At 47.0% G+C, this 14,270-nt stretch overlaps 1 protein-coding gene across 1 annotated transcript in view; it reads right to left on the bottom strand.

Annotated features, from left to right (window-relative positions):
* LOC115094360 overlaps positions 1 to 14,270 on the bottom strand; it is a 141,132-nt gene that overhangs the window by 87,845 nt on the left and 39,017 nt on the right. The window contains exons 4-5 of the mRNA XM_029607334.1: positions 4,535 to 4,798; positions 940 to 1,056 (exon numbers count right to left, since the gene is read on the bottom strand). Of these exons, the coding sequence (XP_029463194.1) occupies positions 940 to 1,056; positions 4,535 to 4,798 (381 nt within the window). The remainder of the gene's footprint in view (positions 1 to 939; positions 1,057 to 4,534; positions 4,799 to 14,270) is intronic.

The following is a 14,270-nucleotide window of genomic DNA, read 5'->3' as shown; positions in this document are numbered from 1 at the left end:
CACATGGCGCTCAGAGAAAAGCTTAAGAGCGGGGCCTAGCCCAGAAGTGCTGCTCAGGTCCCTTAGTATTCTCAGTCTCCAGCAGATGGTGGATGTGCATCTCCCTTCTTGGATATTGCATCATGTTTTAGAAGGAGAAAAATAGGAAACTTAATTTGCCCCGCTCTCCTGCAGTGATGCCAAATGGTCCCTTCCCCAGCTGAGAATTCCTGAGGTGATTTCCATGGATATATATATATATATTTTTTTTTTTTTTTGTTAAGCTTTTCCTGAGCTCAGCCTGATCTGGCTGAGTACAGAGTCAGTCTCCGGCTGCTGGCGAAGAGAGCATATACAGTCACCCCAGTGCTAGGCTTACTGCACCCACTGCTTTTCAGCTGAGTCCATACAGGCTGAAAAACCAGCTACCGAACCAAGGCACTCCTCTGAGGGACCATGGAAATCACCTCAGGAATTCTCAGCTGGGGAAGGGTCCATTTGGCATCACTGCAGGAGAGCGGGGCAAATTAAGTTTCCTATTTTTCTCCTTCTAAAACATGATGCAATATCCAAGAAGGGAGATGCACATCCACCATCTGCTGGAGACTGAGAATACTGGGGAGGCTGATGTTACTGCAGGGGTGTATATACTGTGATGTCAGCTTTGTTCTATCTCCATCTGCTGGTAGAGGTGCATAACTGATTCTAGATTCACCGGTCTGGTCACTAAGAAATGAGAATGCCTTCACCCCCCTACTGTTAATATGCTAATCTCAAGAATGGTCAAGTCTGGTGAAAGTAGCAGGGGTGGAGGGTTTGGTTGTTGTAGTTGATCCTGAAATTTGCCATGAAACTTTGACAGTTTAATTGTGCTCAGCATGAACATTCTAATCAGTTATCAGGTACAGGACTTTACAAACACCACCACCAAAAGAAAAAACAAACAAAAAACAAACTTACCAATAAGTCTCCTTCCTGGCTGACAACACTGCAAGATGAAGAGTAGCCCATACAGAACCGCCAGGGTCAATGCAGCAGCACAAACTCTGTAAGCATCTTGTAGTGTAGGTGAGATTCCTATAGTAACAAAATTCCAGCCAAAAATAAATATTCAAAGCTTAAACAAAGCAGAGAAACTCAAAACAAGTGATCTTTTAGAGAAAGCACTGTACTATTAACAAAGCAAAATAGAAGAGAAATAAAACAGGTTAGAGCGTTCTTAAGTGTTCTCTTTATAATACCAATACCTAAAGCACATGCATTATAGAAAAGTTACTACTGCAAGTAATGCAGTGCTAAAATATTCATACTTAAAATTCTTCAGCTAAATGACTGCTAGTACAGACTGAACTTTGTTACAAGACGAGTCTTTCTACATTAGAAAACAACTCTTCCAATACAGAAACTAAAAAAAAAAAAAAAAAAAAAAAAAATGGACTGGCAGAAAAGCATTTTTGTAAAATAAAGATGTATCAGCCCATGACAGACATTGAAACTTGCACCAAAAGAAGTTCATAATACCATAATGGGGAGAAAGCAGAGATGCTTACCTGTAACAGGTGTTCTCCTAGGACAGCAGGATGCTAGTCTTCACAGATGGAGCTCAGCACAGAAAATCTGTCAAGGTTCTAGAACTCTGACTCGCACACTGAGCATGCCCAGCATACCACTATCCGCACATCCACGCTGGGTCCCTCCAGTTTCAGGAAGATCGGTAGCCGGTCTTCCTGACAGGGACCCGGGGTGGCACAGATGATGAATCAGATCCTTATTCCCTGGAGGATGGGGAATTCATGAGTGAAAAATAAAACAAATGCATAAGAACCCAACTCCGCGGGGTGGCAGGTGGGTTTCCTGAGGACTAACATCCGGCTGTCCTAGGAGAGCACCTGTTACAGGTAAGCAACTCTGCTTTCTCCAAGGACAAGGATGGTAGTCCTCAGAGATGGGTGAATACCAAGCTACAGGTTGCTTGTGGTAAGGCTTATCACAAACAGGCACCAAACCAGGTGCCAGTGGGCACAAAAATAACTGCGGTGCTGTTGGCAACAGGGAGACAGCATGAACCCATACAAAGGGCCCTAGACAGAGAGAGTTGGGTTTTTAAGCCTGGAAAAGTCATTAAGGACAGATTGGCCGAAGTTACTGTCATGTCAACCATCCGTGTCCACACAGTAGTGACCAGCAAATGTGTGTAGGGAACGCCATATTGTGGCTCTGCAGATTTTGGCAATAGGAACCACTCGCAAGTGGGCCACTGATGCTGCCATGGCTCTCACCGAGTGAGCCTTAACACTGCCTCCAAGCTGAAGGTCTGCCTGCGCATAGCAGAAAGATACTTTCCAACTGACTGGTGGATTGTTTTTGCCCACCACAATGCCCATTCTGTTCTTGTCAAAGGATATGAAGAGTTGCGTGGACTGCCTGTGGCCTGCAGTGCATTTGAGATAGAAGGCCAAAGCCTTCTTGCAGTCCACCTTAGTGAGAATGAGGTCTCGGGAAAGAGGTGGGCAGAATGATAGACTGATTAAGAGGAAAATCAGTCAACACCTTAGGCAGAAACTTAGGGTGGTCTTATGTATTCGCCCTATCATGAAAGAACTTAGTGTATGGCGGATATATCAATGCCTGAAACTCACTTATCTCTGCGAGCTGAAGTGACCACCACGAGGAAGAGAACCTTCCAGGTTAGGTACCTCAGATTGCAGGAGCGCAAAGGCTCGAACAGGTCATGCATAAGCTGCGCTAGCACCATGCCAAGGTCCAGGTCACAACAGGACACCGCATGGGGGGCTTCATCTGAAGCAACCCTTGCATAAATTGCCAAACTATGGGCTGCACAGAGATGGCTGTACCATCAATACCTCACACTCAGGTAGACCCTGACTGAGTTGGTCTTCAGGCCAATCTTTGAAAGGTGCCACAGATAGTCTAGCAACTGCAGCATGGGACAAGTGAATGTTACCAAGCCATGACGTCCACACCAGATCGAGAACCTCCTCCACTTGAGTCTTTAAGACTTTCTAGTGGAAGGCTTTCTTGAAGTTACCAGTACCTGAGATATGTCGGAGAGATTGAGGGACTGCAGGACAAGCCTCTCAACTTCCAGGCCATCAGAGCTAATGACCTGAGATTTTGATGGCGCAGCCTACCCCGATTGTGTGATCAGATCTGGTGAGGTCCCCAGAAGGATGAGCCCTCTGACAGGTCCTGCTGGATTGGAAACCAGACCTGCCTCCGCCAATACGGAGCCACCAGAATCATGGTTCCCTTGTCCTGCTAGAGCTTCATGAGAGAACCATTACCAGCGGAAGTGGAGGATATGCATAAAGAAAACCTTTGCCCACTACAAGGGCAAGGGAGTCCAAGACTGTCTTCCCATCACTCCTGTACAGGGAGCAGAAGTGGCTTATTTAACTGTTGCAAGGGAAGGTAAAGAGATCCACATCTAGGGTTCCCCACAGGCAGAAAATCCGGTCCACAACTGAGGGGTCCAGCGACCAATCGGGTGGTCGGAATGCCTGACTCAGGCAGTCTGCCACCACATTTTCCGTCCCAGCCAGGTAAAAATTGCTTGCCTTGGTATAGGGCCCAGGACCATATCTGCACCACCTCCTAACAAAGAAGGAAGGAGCCTGTGCCTCCCTGTTTGTTGATGTACCACATCGCAACCAGATTATCTGTTTGGATCAGGACTGCTCTGTGGGACAAATGATCCCGAAATGCCCAGAGCACGTAGCAGATCACTCAGAGCTCCAGGAAGTTTATCTGGCAGTGAGCTTCCTTTGCCATCCATAGACCCTGTGTACAGAGGCTATCCACATATGCCCCCCAACCTAGGGTGGATGCATCAGTGCCGAGTACAATTTGGTGCAGGGGAGCTTGAAACTGAAGTCCCCACTCCAGATTGGAGATATTTTCCCACCAAGACAAGGAGACCTGAAGAGGCTGTGTGATGCAGACACGTATGTTGAGGTCCTAGGTTGCCTGCTGCCACTGAGAGTGCAGGGTCCATTAAGTACTGCGCATACACAAGCAGGTGAATGGGGTAACATGGACAGATGCAGCCATGACATAGAAGTCACATGGCAACTCCTCTGGAGACTTTGCCTTGATCAGCCAATAGACTAAGTAAGGATGTACCAGGACTCCTCCTTTCCTCAGTGCTGCTTCCACTACCACCATTATTGAAATCCATTGTGATCTAATTTTGGAACAGCAGTATATAAAAGACACCTAAAAATAAAGATATGCTCTCTGAAGATGTATATATTGCATGAGTAAATTGCAATCAATAACTTCAGCGCACAAGTACTAAACAAGCTATGGTTGGCCAAAATTTATGATCTAAGGGCAAAATTGCATTAGGAGGAAAATTCCAAGAAATAGTGCAAACTCATTCTCATTGCCAGTCACTACACCATCTTCTCTTGCTGTGGACCACACAAAAAGCTACTACAAGCCAGATGTGTTCTGTGGGCTATGATTTACTTATCCCCTGGAACTACACTCAGGTTGCATTCCAATATTAAAAAGCAGCATATGGAAAACTTACCTTGTACCACCAAAACAAATGAAGATTCGTTCCAGCTTATTTCGTTAGTCACATTGCATGAAAAGGATCCACAGTTTGATTTTTCCCCCAATTTTATGTACAAAATGCTTTTGTTTTCAGAAACATGGTAGCAGTCCTCTTGACGAAGGCTTTTGCCATCCTTCTTCCACACTATATCCATAGCACCCAGTGCCTCACAGATCAGCTCAATAGGAGAGCCCGCAAGGAAAGCGCTGCTCTGTATCCCAGGTTTTGAGATGGGCGCTGCAAGATAGGAATTATTGTTCCCCATTAATTATGGTAATATTGCATGTAAAGGCTGTCCAGTGAGGACCAAGAGAGTATTCCGATTAAGACTTGCATTTGTTTAATATCATTTATTTCTGGGGGTGAGAAGTAAGGGACCTTCATTCACTGCAGGCTTCACAAAGAGCATGTTACTTAGGCTGCACAAGCATACGTACATTCAACACGTCGCCAGAAAAGAAATATCTTTTCAAGAAAAAACATTTTCTCAAGTTCTGTATTTTTTCATCTGTTCTTGAATGATAGAGGATATTTCTCAGTCAGGATATGGCTACAGAGAAAGCCCATTTTCTTCCTCAGCATGCACTGTGGGTAAGTGGAGTTACACACTGGACCTTAATGCAAGATTTTTAAATGTGTGTTCCTTATTGCTCTCAATGTTGAGATCCAAAATATGAAGGAGCCCTTTTTAAAGCCCAGAAAACAATTCAAATACGACATGCTACTTTCATAGAAAGGATGAGGCCTTCCTGGGAAACAAGTCTCAGAGAAAAACTCTGAACCCAAATGAGTTTAGGGTATGGACATTGGGAATATCATAATGTTACTGCTCATATTCTGGGCAGAAAAACACTTATGGATAAGTGTCAGGATAAACTTATCCACTTAATGTCACTCAAAAAAATTACAGAAAGCTGGTGTTTGGGTGGAAAGATGCATAAGAATATCCTCTAACCATAACCTGAGACACAATGCACTGACATGAAAGGTTTAGTATACAGATATGTCAAGGGGTTAAACCTTTGTCAAAGCAAGAGCAAGGAATTCCTCTCCTTTTGCATCTTTAAAAATGGCGCCGGCCGTCCAGTGCTCCTACCATGTGACAGGGGCCGGCCAATGGCACGGTTACCCTGTCACATGGTAAGGGCAAAGGGCCATCAGCGCCATTTTTATTAGTGGCAGCCGACGGCCCGAGATCACTCCTGGGACCCCCGCTGGACCACCAGGTAATTTTAAAACATTTGGGGGGGGGGGGGGGGTCGGGAGGGTGGTGGAGGCTAAGGGAGTGGTTTTAAAGGGTCGGGGTGGGTTTTTTGTTTATCTGATCGGGCGCAGCCAATAAACAAAATCGTGATCGGGCCGGACGAAAAAAAATGCACGATTTGAATCTGAACCGAACAGATTCACATCTCTAATAGAGACCAAGATCTAATTTTTTTCAATATGTTTTTATTCAGATTTTACAGATAAGTCAACCTTATATAGAACAATGTACATTCAGAGTAAACCTACTCCAGTACAGATTGTCCTATTCTATCATGTCTATTTCATCCATATCCCCACAAATTCCCCTCCTTCCCCATTTAAATAAGCAGATTAGAAGAAAAAAAAAAAAGATCCTCACCTTCCTTCAGTCCAAAGGGAAGAATATATACAAAAAAATAAAATAAGAATAGAAATATAATAAAGTCAATGATCCACAAGTTGAGTTTTTTGTATCCTTTTCCTTCATATCAATTTGCTGATCAGAGGCACTGTCTATCCTTTCTCTCATTGGAAAGTGAGTTCCAAAAGTTTTGAAATCTTGTTTCTCTGATTTGCTATTTGAATATATGTCTGAAAAGCAACATTCTCTGAAGCTTTAACTTTCACTGATTTTGCCAGTTTATCTGCTGAAATCTGAGTTAGCAATATAGTTTGGACGGTCAGTATAACAGCCTTCTTTAGAAATAGTTTTACCCTCAAGTAAATCTTCCATATTGTCCTCAAACAGACCTAATATAGGAGAGGTTAGTTAGGTGTGTCAGTTTGTTAGTTGACTCAAGTCTGCCAGAACCTCAATCCAAAAATCAGTGGTAAGTCCAGAAGCAATCACTGCAAAGGAATTACTAAGCTTTAACAGGTGAGCCCTCTCAAGGGCCAAACTAAGCCAGAATAGAGTCAGACCCTCATGATGAACCGGTCCTTGCTGAAGTAGATCCATGTGCGGTGGAAGACTAAGGGAGGCCTCCACCAGGAGTCAACGCAAAGCCGCATACCATGGACAACCGGGCCAGTCTGGCGCCACCAGGAGTTCTAGCCCCCTGTGGCCTTAGATCTTGCAAATTATCCTGCTGGGCAATGGAGGAAAGGCATAAAGCAATCTGTCTTCTGGCCAGACCTGTTCTAGAGAGAGTGTCCATTCCCAGGGACCATGGATCTCTCCTGGTACTGTAGATGCAAGAAACCTTCGCATTTCAAGAAGCAGCCAGGTCTAGGAATAGAAGGCCCAGCAATCCTCAATCACCTAAATGTCTCGGCTGACAACATCCACTCTCCTGGGTCCAGACTCCCCCTGCTGAGAAAATCCGCTCTTATATTGTCTTTTCCTGCAATGTGAGAGGCTGAGATCTGTAGGATGACCTTCCACCCATTCCATCAGCTGGTTTATTTCCTGTGACCCTTGCTGGCTCTTCATTCCTCCATGGCGACTGATATAGGCCACCATCATCGCATTGTCCAACATCAAGTGAACCGCAAGCATGCCAGTCATACCACCCGGGCCACCAGCGATTGATGTTCCAGTGGAACTCTTTGGCATTCTAGTGCCCCTGAGCCATTATCCCCAGACAGTGAGCCCCCAACCATAGAGACTCATGTCTGTCGTGAGAACCAACCAGGCCAGAAAAGACAAGGGAACTTCCTCTCTCATAGGATCCTCCTACAACCACCACTGGAGGCAGGAGCAGATTTCCATCGGCAAGTGGAGCCGAACCACATAATCTTGAGACTGCATGTTCTAACAAGATAGCAGACTGCGCTGAAGAGGACACATGCACCCTTGCCCATGGCACCACTTCCAGGGTAGCTGTCAGAGTACCTATAGGTGGGACCACATCGTCTGGCGTATGGTATTCATCAACTGACGCACTTGACATCAAGCTCTGAAGCCAAACTTCCGGTAGGAAAACTGTCCTGTATCGAACTAAACCACCAGATACTCCAACAACTGGGATGTTGAAGATTGCTCTTGTTCAGGTTCATCACCCAACTGAGCTCCTGCAATAAGGAGATTACCTTGTGTGGCACCAGGTGGATCTCTTCCTGAGACTTGGCACAAATCAGCCAGTTGTCCAAATACAGGTACACCAGGATTCCTTCTTTTCGCAAGGCCACCGATATCATCACCATAATCTTGGAACGTGTTCTAGGAGTGGTGGCTAGACCAAAATGCAGTGCCCAAAACTGATGGTGGCACCCCAGTACCACAAAGCATAGAAGGCAGTGTTCCAATCAGATGGGAATATGAAGGTAAGCCTCTGACAGATCCAAGGTGGTCAGAAATTCCAACTGCACCGCCTTTACAGAGCACAAGGTTTCCATTTGAAAATGAGTCACCTTCAAGTGACTGTTGACCCTCTTGAGATCAAAGATGTGACGAAAGGAGCCCTCCTTCTTGGGCACAACAAAATAAATGGAGTGCCCCATACCCATTTGAGACTGCTTCTTCTGCAGGGACTAGGAAAGGGACACCATGAATATGTCCTGAGGAATACTGTGAAATTCCAGTGCATACTCTTCGCGTATCACCTCCAGGACCCACTGGCCCGACATGATCCACTCAACTGATAAAAAAAAAAAAAAAAAGAAAAAAAAAAAAAAGAGTCATCCCCCTATTTTCTGTTTCAGAAGATGGGCAAGCAAACCTTCTTTGAGAAGCTCAGGAAGGTCTACCACCAGAGCCCGCTCCTCTCTCGGACTGCCAGGGATGAAAGGACAGAGACCTACCGAAAGGCCGAATCCACTGAAAGGTCATCCCTCTGGAGGAACAAAAATGCCTGGAACCCCGGAAACACCACCTCATACCAAAGGGGCACTGTAACTGTTTATCATTCAGCAACCGAGGCACCAGAGACTCACCCCCACTTACTGGCCAGTTTCTCCAACTTGCTCCCAAACAAGAGTGAGCCTTTAAAGGGTATCTTGGTAAGATTGGCTTTGGAAGCTGTCAGCTGCCCCATTTTGCAACCACAGTTGACGCCTGACCGCTATCTCTGTAGCCATGCCTCTGGCCAAGGTCTGGACCAAATCACAGCCTGCATCTGCTAAAAAGGCAGCAGCAGGCTCCATAACTGCTCTGAATTCCTTCTAGACTCAACCTCCTGAGAAAGAAGCAGACAAGATCTTGCCATTAGGGCGCAACAGGAGGCAATCTGTAAATTGTCACTGCCTCAAAGGCTTGCTTAAGAATGGTCTCAATACTTCCATCATGTACATCCTTCAAGGCCGCTCCTCCGTCTACGAGGATATCGCTGCTTAGACAGTACATACCAGAGCATTCACTTTGGAAGGCCTGGATCTGGCTTGGAAAAACGCAAATGTTTTCTCAATGACTGACCCCCTTTAGAGTTTGCCTCTGGGACATCCCTTTCCTGATCAGTCAATTCCTGGATTACATCCATCACCTGGAACAAGAGGCTTTATTGTAAGGAAATCAAAATGGGATTCTTCCTAGACTCTGACATAGCATCTGAACCAGGAACATCCAGCTGTTTCAAGGTCTGGGAAATCAAGGCTGGCAGTTCATCTCTATGAAAAAGACAGCAAAATGGTTCAATATGGTTCCAACCCTGGAGGAATTTCCCCATTTCCTGGTAATCAGGATCAACCTTAAAAGTGCCAGTCAAGGGAGAATGAAGATCTAGTGTCCCCCAGTCAAGGTCATGACCAACCCATCATCATAATAGGAAGAGCCAGGCTTAGCAAAATCTGAGGAAAACAATGCTCCTGAGCATCTGAACAGCACTGACACAGGTCAGAAGCCAGGTCAAACTGAGAAGCCCTAATATGACAGGCAACATGAAAAGGAAGAGGCTTAGTCTTCTTGGTGCCATCGCTGCAGTAAATGTACATTGGAACGGCTAGCACTCAAAAATGAAATGTGCCCAAAAAATGCCTAGAAGAAAGCGTGGCAAGGAGCACGAACCTGTGCATCAAGTTAAGTGCGTAAAAAAAAAAAAAAAAAAGTTTGTGCACAACGTGTGCGTAGAGCCAATACACCGTGCACACCAATGGCATATAGAGGGCAGTATAACATGCATAAGAATGTGCGAAAAACGGCTGCTGTGGCCTACCACGCAGCTACCAGACCAAGGCACACCTCTGAGTGCTTTCTTTTCCTGAATTTAAAATTTCTCCTTTCAAAAAGCTAAAAGCAATCCCCATAGGGAGATGAACGTCCACTATCTGCTGGAGACTGAGAATACTGGCAGGTTAGCGGTCACACTGTAGGGTTATATATACTGTGTCATCAGCTTGCTCAGTCTCCATCTGCTAGCAGGGGAGCATAAACCCACTGGTCCTGAGTCAATCTGTCTACACTAAGGAAAAATGAAATCAGGCAAGTAATTTCTCCAATATGTCACGTATCTGGTTATATGCTGCGAAGTTGTGCGACAGATAGATGTATTAAATATCTTGGGGATAAGGGCATATATTTTTCATTGTTTCTGGACTTGCCTACTGATTTTGACTGAGGTTCTGGCAGACACGAGTCAACTAAAACTGACATACCTAAACAACCTTGCTTATGTTTATTAGGTCAGTTTGAGGACAATATTGGAGAAATTACTTAGCTGATAATTTCGTTTTCCTAGGTGTAGACAGATGGACTCAGGACCAATGGGTATAGTGTACTCCTGATAGCAGTTGGAGATGGATCAGATTTCAATCTGACATCAGCCCTAGTACATATACCCCTGCAGGAAGTGCAACTCTTCAGTATTCTCCTCGAAAAGCATTGTGGATATATGTATGACTGACTGATTTGAATAACTTGTATAATTTCATAACATGAAGAACTTAATTAACTTTATAACTTAACTTGAGCTGGTTGGATTGGCTATAGCTGGAGACCGCCAGTGCCCTCAACCGGTGAACGTCTACACCCAGTAGGGTGGGTGCCCTAGATGAAGGAAAGCATGGCTTACCCTCGAGTCACTTGAGCATTCCATGAGTAACTGCAGCCATGGGTGGGATGCTGAGTCCATCTGTCTACACTAAGGAAAACAAAATTATCAGGTAAGTAATTTCTCCATTTCCTAGTGCGTAGCAGATGGACTCAGGACCAATGCGATGTATAAAAGCTACTCCTGAACTGGATGGGAGGCTGTCCATGACCCACTTAATACTGCTCTTGTGAATTCTGTGTCCGCCTGAGCCTGAACATCCAGGCGGTAAAACCTGGAGAAGGTGTGTATGGAAGACCATGTCACCGCCCTGCAAATCTCAGCGGGTGACATCTTGGTTTTTGCCCAGGACACTGCCTGGGCTCTAGCAGAATGGGCCTTGGCTTGTAGTGGCAGAGGCTTGCCTGCCTCTACGTAGGCCACCTTTGACTTCTTTGATCCATTGGGCTATGGTTGCTCGTGAGGCTGCTTCCCCTTGCCTCTTCCCGCTGTGAAGGATGAATAAGTGGTCTGTTTTCTGTACGGGATTCAACATTTCCAAGTATCTGGATAGGAGTCTGCTGATGCTGGAGGTGGCGTAGACTTCGAGCCTCTTCCGAATTCTTATGCTCATCTGGCGATGGTAGCGAGATGGTTTGGTTGATATGGAAGTGGGACACCACTTTGGGTAGGAACGACAGAACTGTGCATAACTGGATGGTTCCCGGGGTGAGTCTGAGGAACGGCTCCCAGCAGGACAGTGCTTGTAGCTTAGATATATGACAGGCTGAACAAACTGCCAGCAGGAAGGCGGTCTTCAATGTTAGTAGTCAGAGACAGGCCGCGAAGAGGTATGAAAGAGGTTCCTGCTAAAAAATCCAGGACCAGGTTGAGGTTCCAAAGAGGTACCGGCCACTTTAGAGGGGGGGGGGGGGGGGGGGGGGGGGGGGGGGGAGTCGGATGTGCTTGACTCCTTTTAGGAAGCGTGAAAGGCTATGGTGTCACCCTTGCGCTTGGATCTGTAGCATGACAGTGCGGCCACCTGTACCTTGGAGTTGAGGGACATTCCCTTCTGTCAACCATTCTGTAGGAATTCCAAGATCGCAGGAATTTTGCCTGAGCATATGATATGATGTTGTGGTCCTCAAACCAGGCTTTGAAAATTCTCCAAATTCTTATGTATGAGAGATGTAGAGAACTTGCGTGCTTGGAGTAGGGTGTCAATTACAGCCCCCGAATATCTGCGCTCTCTCAAGCGAGCCCTCTCGATGGCCAGACCATAAGAGAACAGAGCTGGATCCTCGTGGAGGATCGGCCCTTGCTGGAGCAGGTCTCTGTGTGGAGGGTAGTGGCAGGGGTGTCCCCGTCAGTAGTCTTCGCATGTCTGCATACCACGGTCTTCTTGGCCAGTCTGGGGCCACAAGAAGTACTGGTCCCCTGTGTAGTCCAATCTTGTGAATGATTGTGCCTAATAGGGGCCATGGCGGGAAGGCGTACAACAGAGTCTCCTGTGGCCAGGTCTGCACCAGGGTGTCGATCCCCTGGGACTGAGGTTCCCGCCTGTGACTGAAGTAACTGGGCACCTGCGCGTTGGACCGGTTTGCCAGAAGGTCCATGGTTGGTGTTACCCAACGGTTCACTATCAGTTGGAATGCTGCAGTAGACAGCTTCCATTCTCCTGGGTCTAGACTTTCTCTGCTGAGGTAGTCCGCCATGATGTTTTCTTTCCTGGCGATGTGTACAGCTGATATCTCCTGGAAGTTCCCTTCCGCCCATGACATTAGGGGGGTCTATTTCCAGAGACACCTGTTGGCTTCTGGTTCCTCCCTGACTGTTGATGTAGTACACTGTTGTGGCGTTGTCCGACATGACTGACCCGCTTTATTTTGGAGTCTGTGACTAAACCGTAAGCAGGCTAGTCTGACTGCCTGGGCTTCTAGGCGATTGATGTTCCATCCTGACTCTTCTGCGTTCCACTGCCCTTGGGCGGTTAGCTCTTCACAGTGTGCGCCCCATCCTCATAGGCTGGCATCTGTGGTGAGCGGGATCCAGGTGAGTGAAGATAGTCTTGTTCCCCGTCTCAGGTGGTCGTCCTGTAGCCACCATTGTAGTTGGGTCCAAACTCTGCCTGGGAGCTGTAGACATACTGTGTAGTTCTGAGACCGTGGATTCCATCGCGATAGGAGGGAGCGCTGTAGGAGTCTCATGTGAGGGCGTGTCCATGGTACTACCTCCAGAGTGGATGCCATGAGCCAGAGGACTTGTAGGTAATCCCACGCTGTGGGGAGAGGTTAGCTCAGCAGGGATTGCAACTGGTTTCTCAGTTTTGACCTCCTTGTTGGTGTTAGGATGACCTTGTCCTCTTTGGTGTCGAAGCAGACTCCCAAGTATTCCAGAGACGGTGAGGGCTGCAGATAGCTCTTGTTTGTGTTTACCACCCATCTGAGGCTCTCCAGTAGAGTTTTGACTGTTGGTTGCCTGGTGACTTTGCTCTGGGGATTTCGCCCTGATCAGCCAATTGTCTAGGTAAGGGTGTATGAGGATTCCTTCCTTCCTCAGTGTTGCCACCACCACCACTATGATCTTGGTGAATGCCCGGGGTGCTGTGGCTAGCCCAAAGGGTAGTGCCCTGAACTGGTAGAGACGGTCCAAGATTTTGAAGTGTAGAAAGCGCTGATGATCTTGATGGATCGGAATGCGTAGGTATGCTTCCGACAGATCCAGGGATGTGAGAAACTCTCCCGATTGTATCGCCCTTATTACAGAGCGTAGGGCTTCCATGCGGAAGCAGGGAATCCGCAGGTGGTGGTTGACATGAGGTCCAGGATGGGTCTGAATGTACCCTCTTTCTTGGGGACGATAAAATAAATGGAATAATGTTCAGTATTTGTTGTGGAGGCACTGGGGTTATGGCCTCTAGGGCCAGTAATCTGCTCAGCGTAGCCTCCACTGCCACCCTCTTGTAGGGGTCGTGGCAAGGGGATTCCACAAACTTGTCCAGAGGGGTTCAGAGGAAATCCAGGTAGTACCCCTCTCAAATGATGGTTAGGACCCACTTGTCCGAAGTTATCACAACCCATCTCTGGTAGAATAGGGCCAGTCTGCCCCCTATGGCTTCTTCCTTTGGATGGGTTGGCTGATTCTCATTGTGGGGTGTGGCTGGGGCCTGGACCCAAGCTGGTTCCCCTTTTGTTGTGCCTGTTCCGAAAGGATTGGTTCCTGCCTGTGGGGCGAGGTGCTTGATAAGTGCTTCTGTATGGATTGAAGCACTGTGAACCTCTGCCCCTGGAGTATCAGAGGAAGGGTCGCTGGTTTCTCTTATTCCTGTCCTCCGGTAGCCACAGCAGTGGGGATTCACCCCATTTGTCAGCCAGTTTCTCTAGTTCACTGCCAGACAGGAGAGATCCTTATGAGTCTTGTTTTGGAGGACACGTCGGCCGACCAGCTTCAAAGCCAGAGTTGCCTCCTGGCTGCCACAGCTGACGACACTCCTCTAGCTGCGGTGCGCACTAAGTTGGAAGCAGCATCCGTGAGGAATGATACAGCTGGCTCCATGGCTTCCC

Source organism: Rhinatrema bivittatum, chromosome 6 (genome assembly GCF_901001135.1).
Source record: "Rhinatrema bivittatum chromosome 6, aRhiBiv1.1, whole genome shotgun sequence".
In the NCBI taxonomy this organism is placed as follows: domain Eukaryota; kingdom Metazoa; phylum Chordata; class Amphibia; order Gymnophiona; family Rhinatrematidae; genus Rhinatrema; species Rhinatrema bivittatum.
Note: the sequence above shows the minus strand (reverse complement) of the source record. Positions and strands in the feature narration are given on the sequence as shown.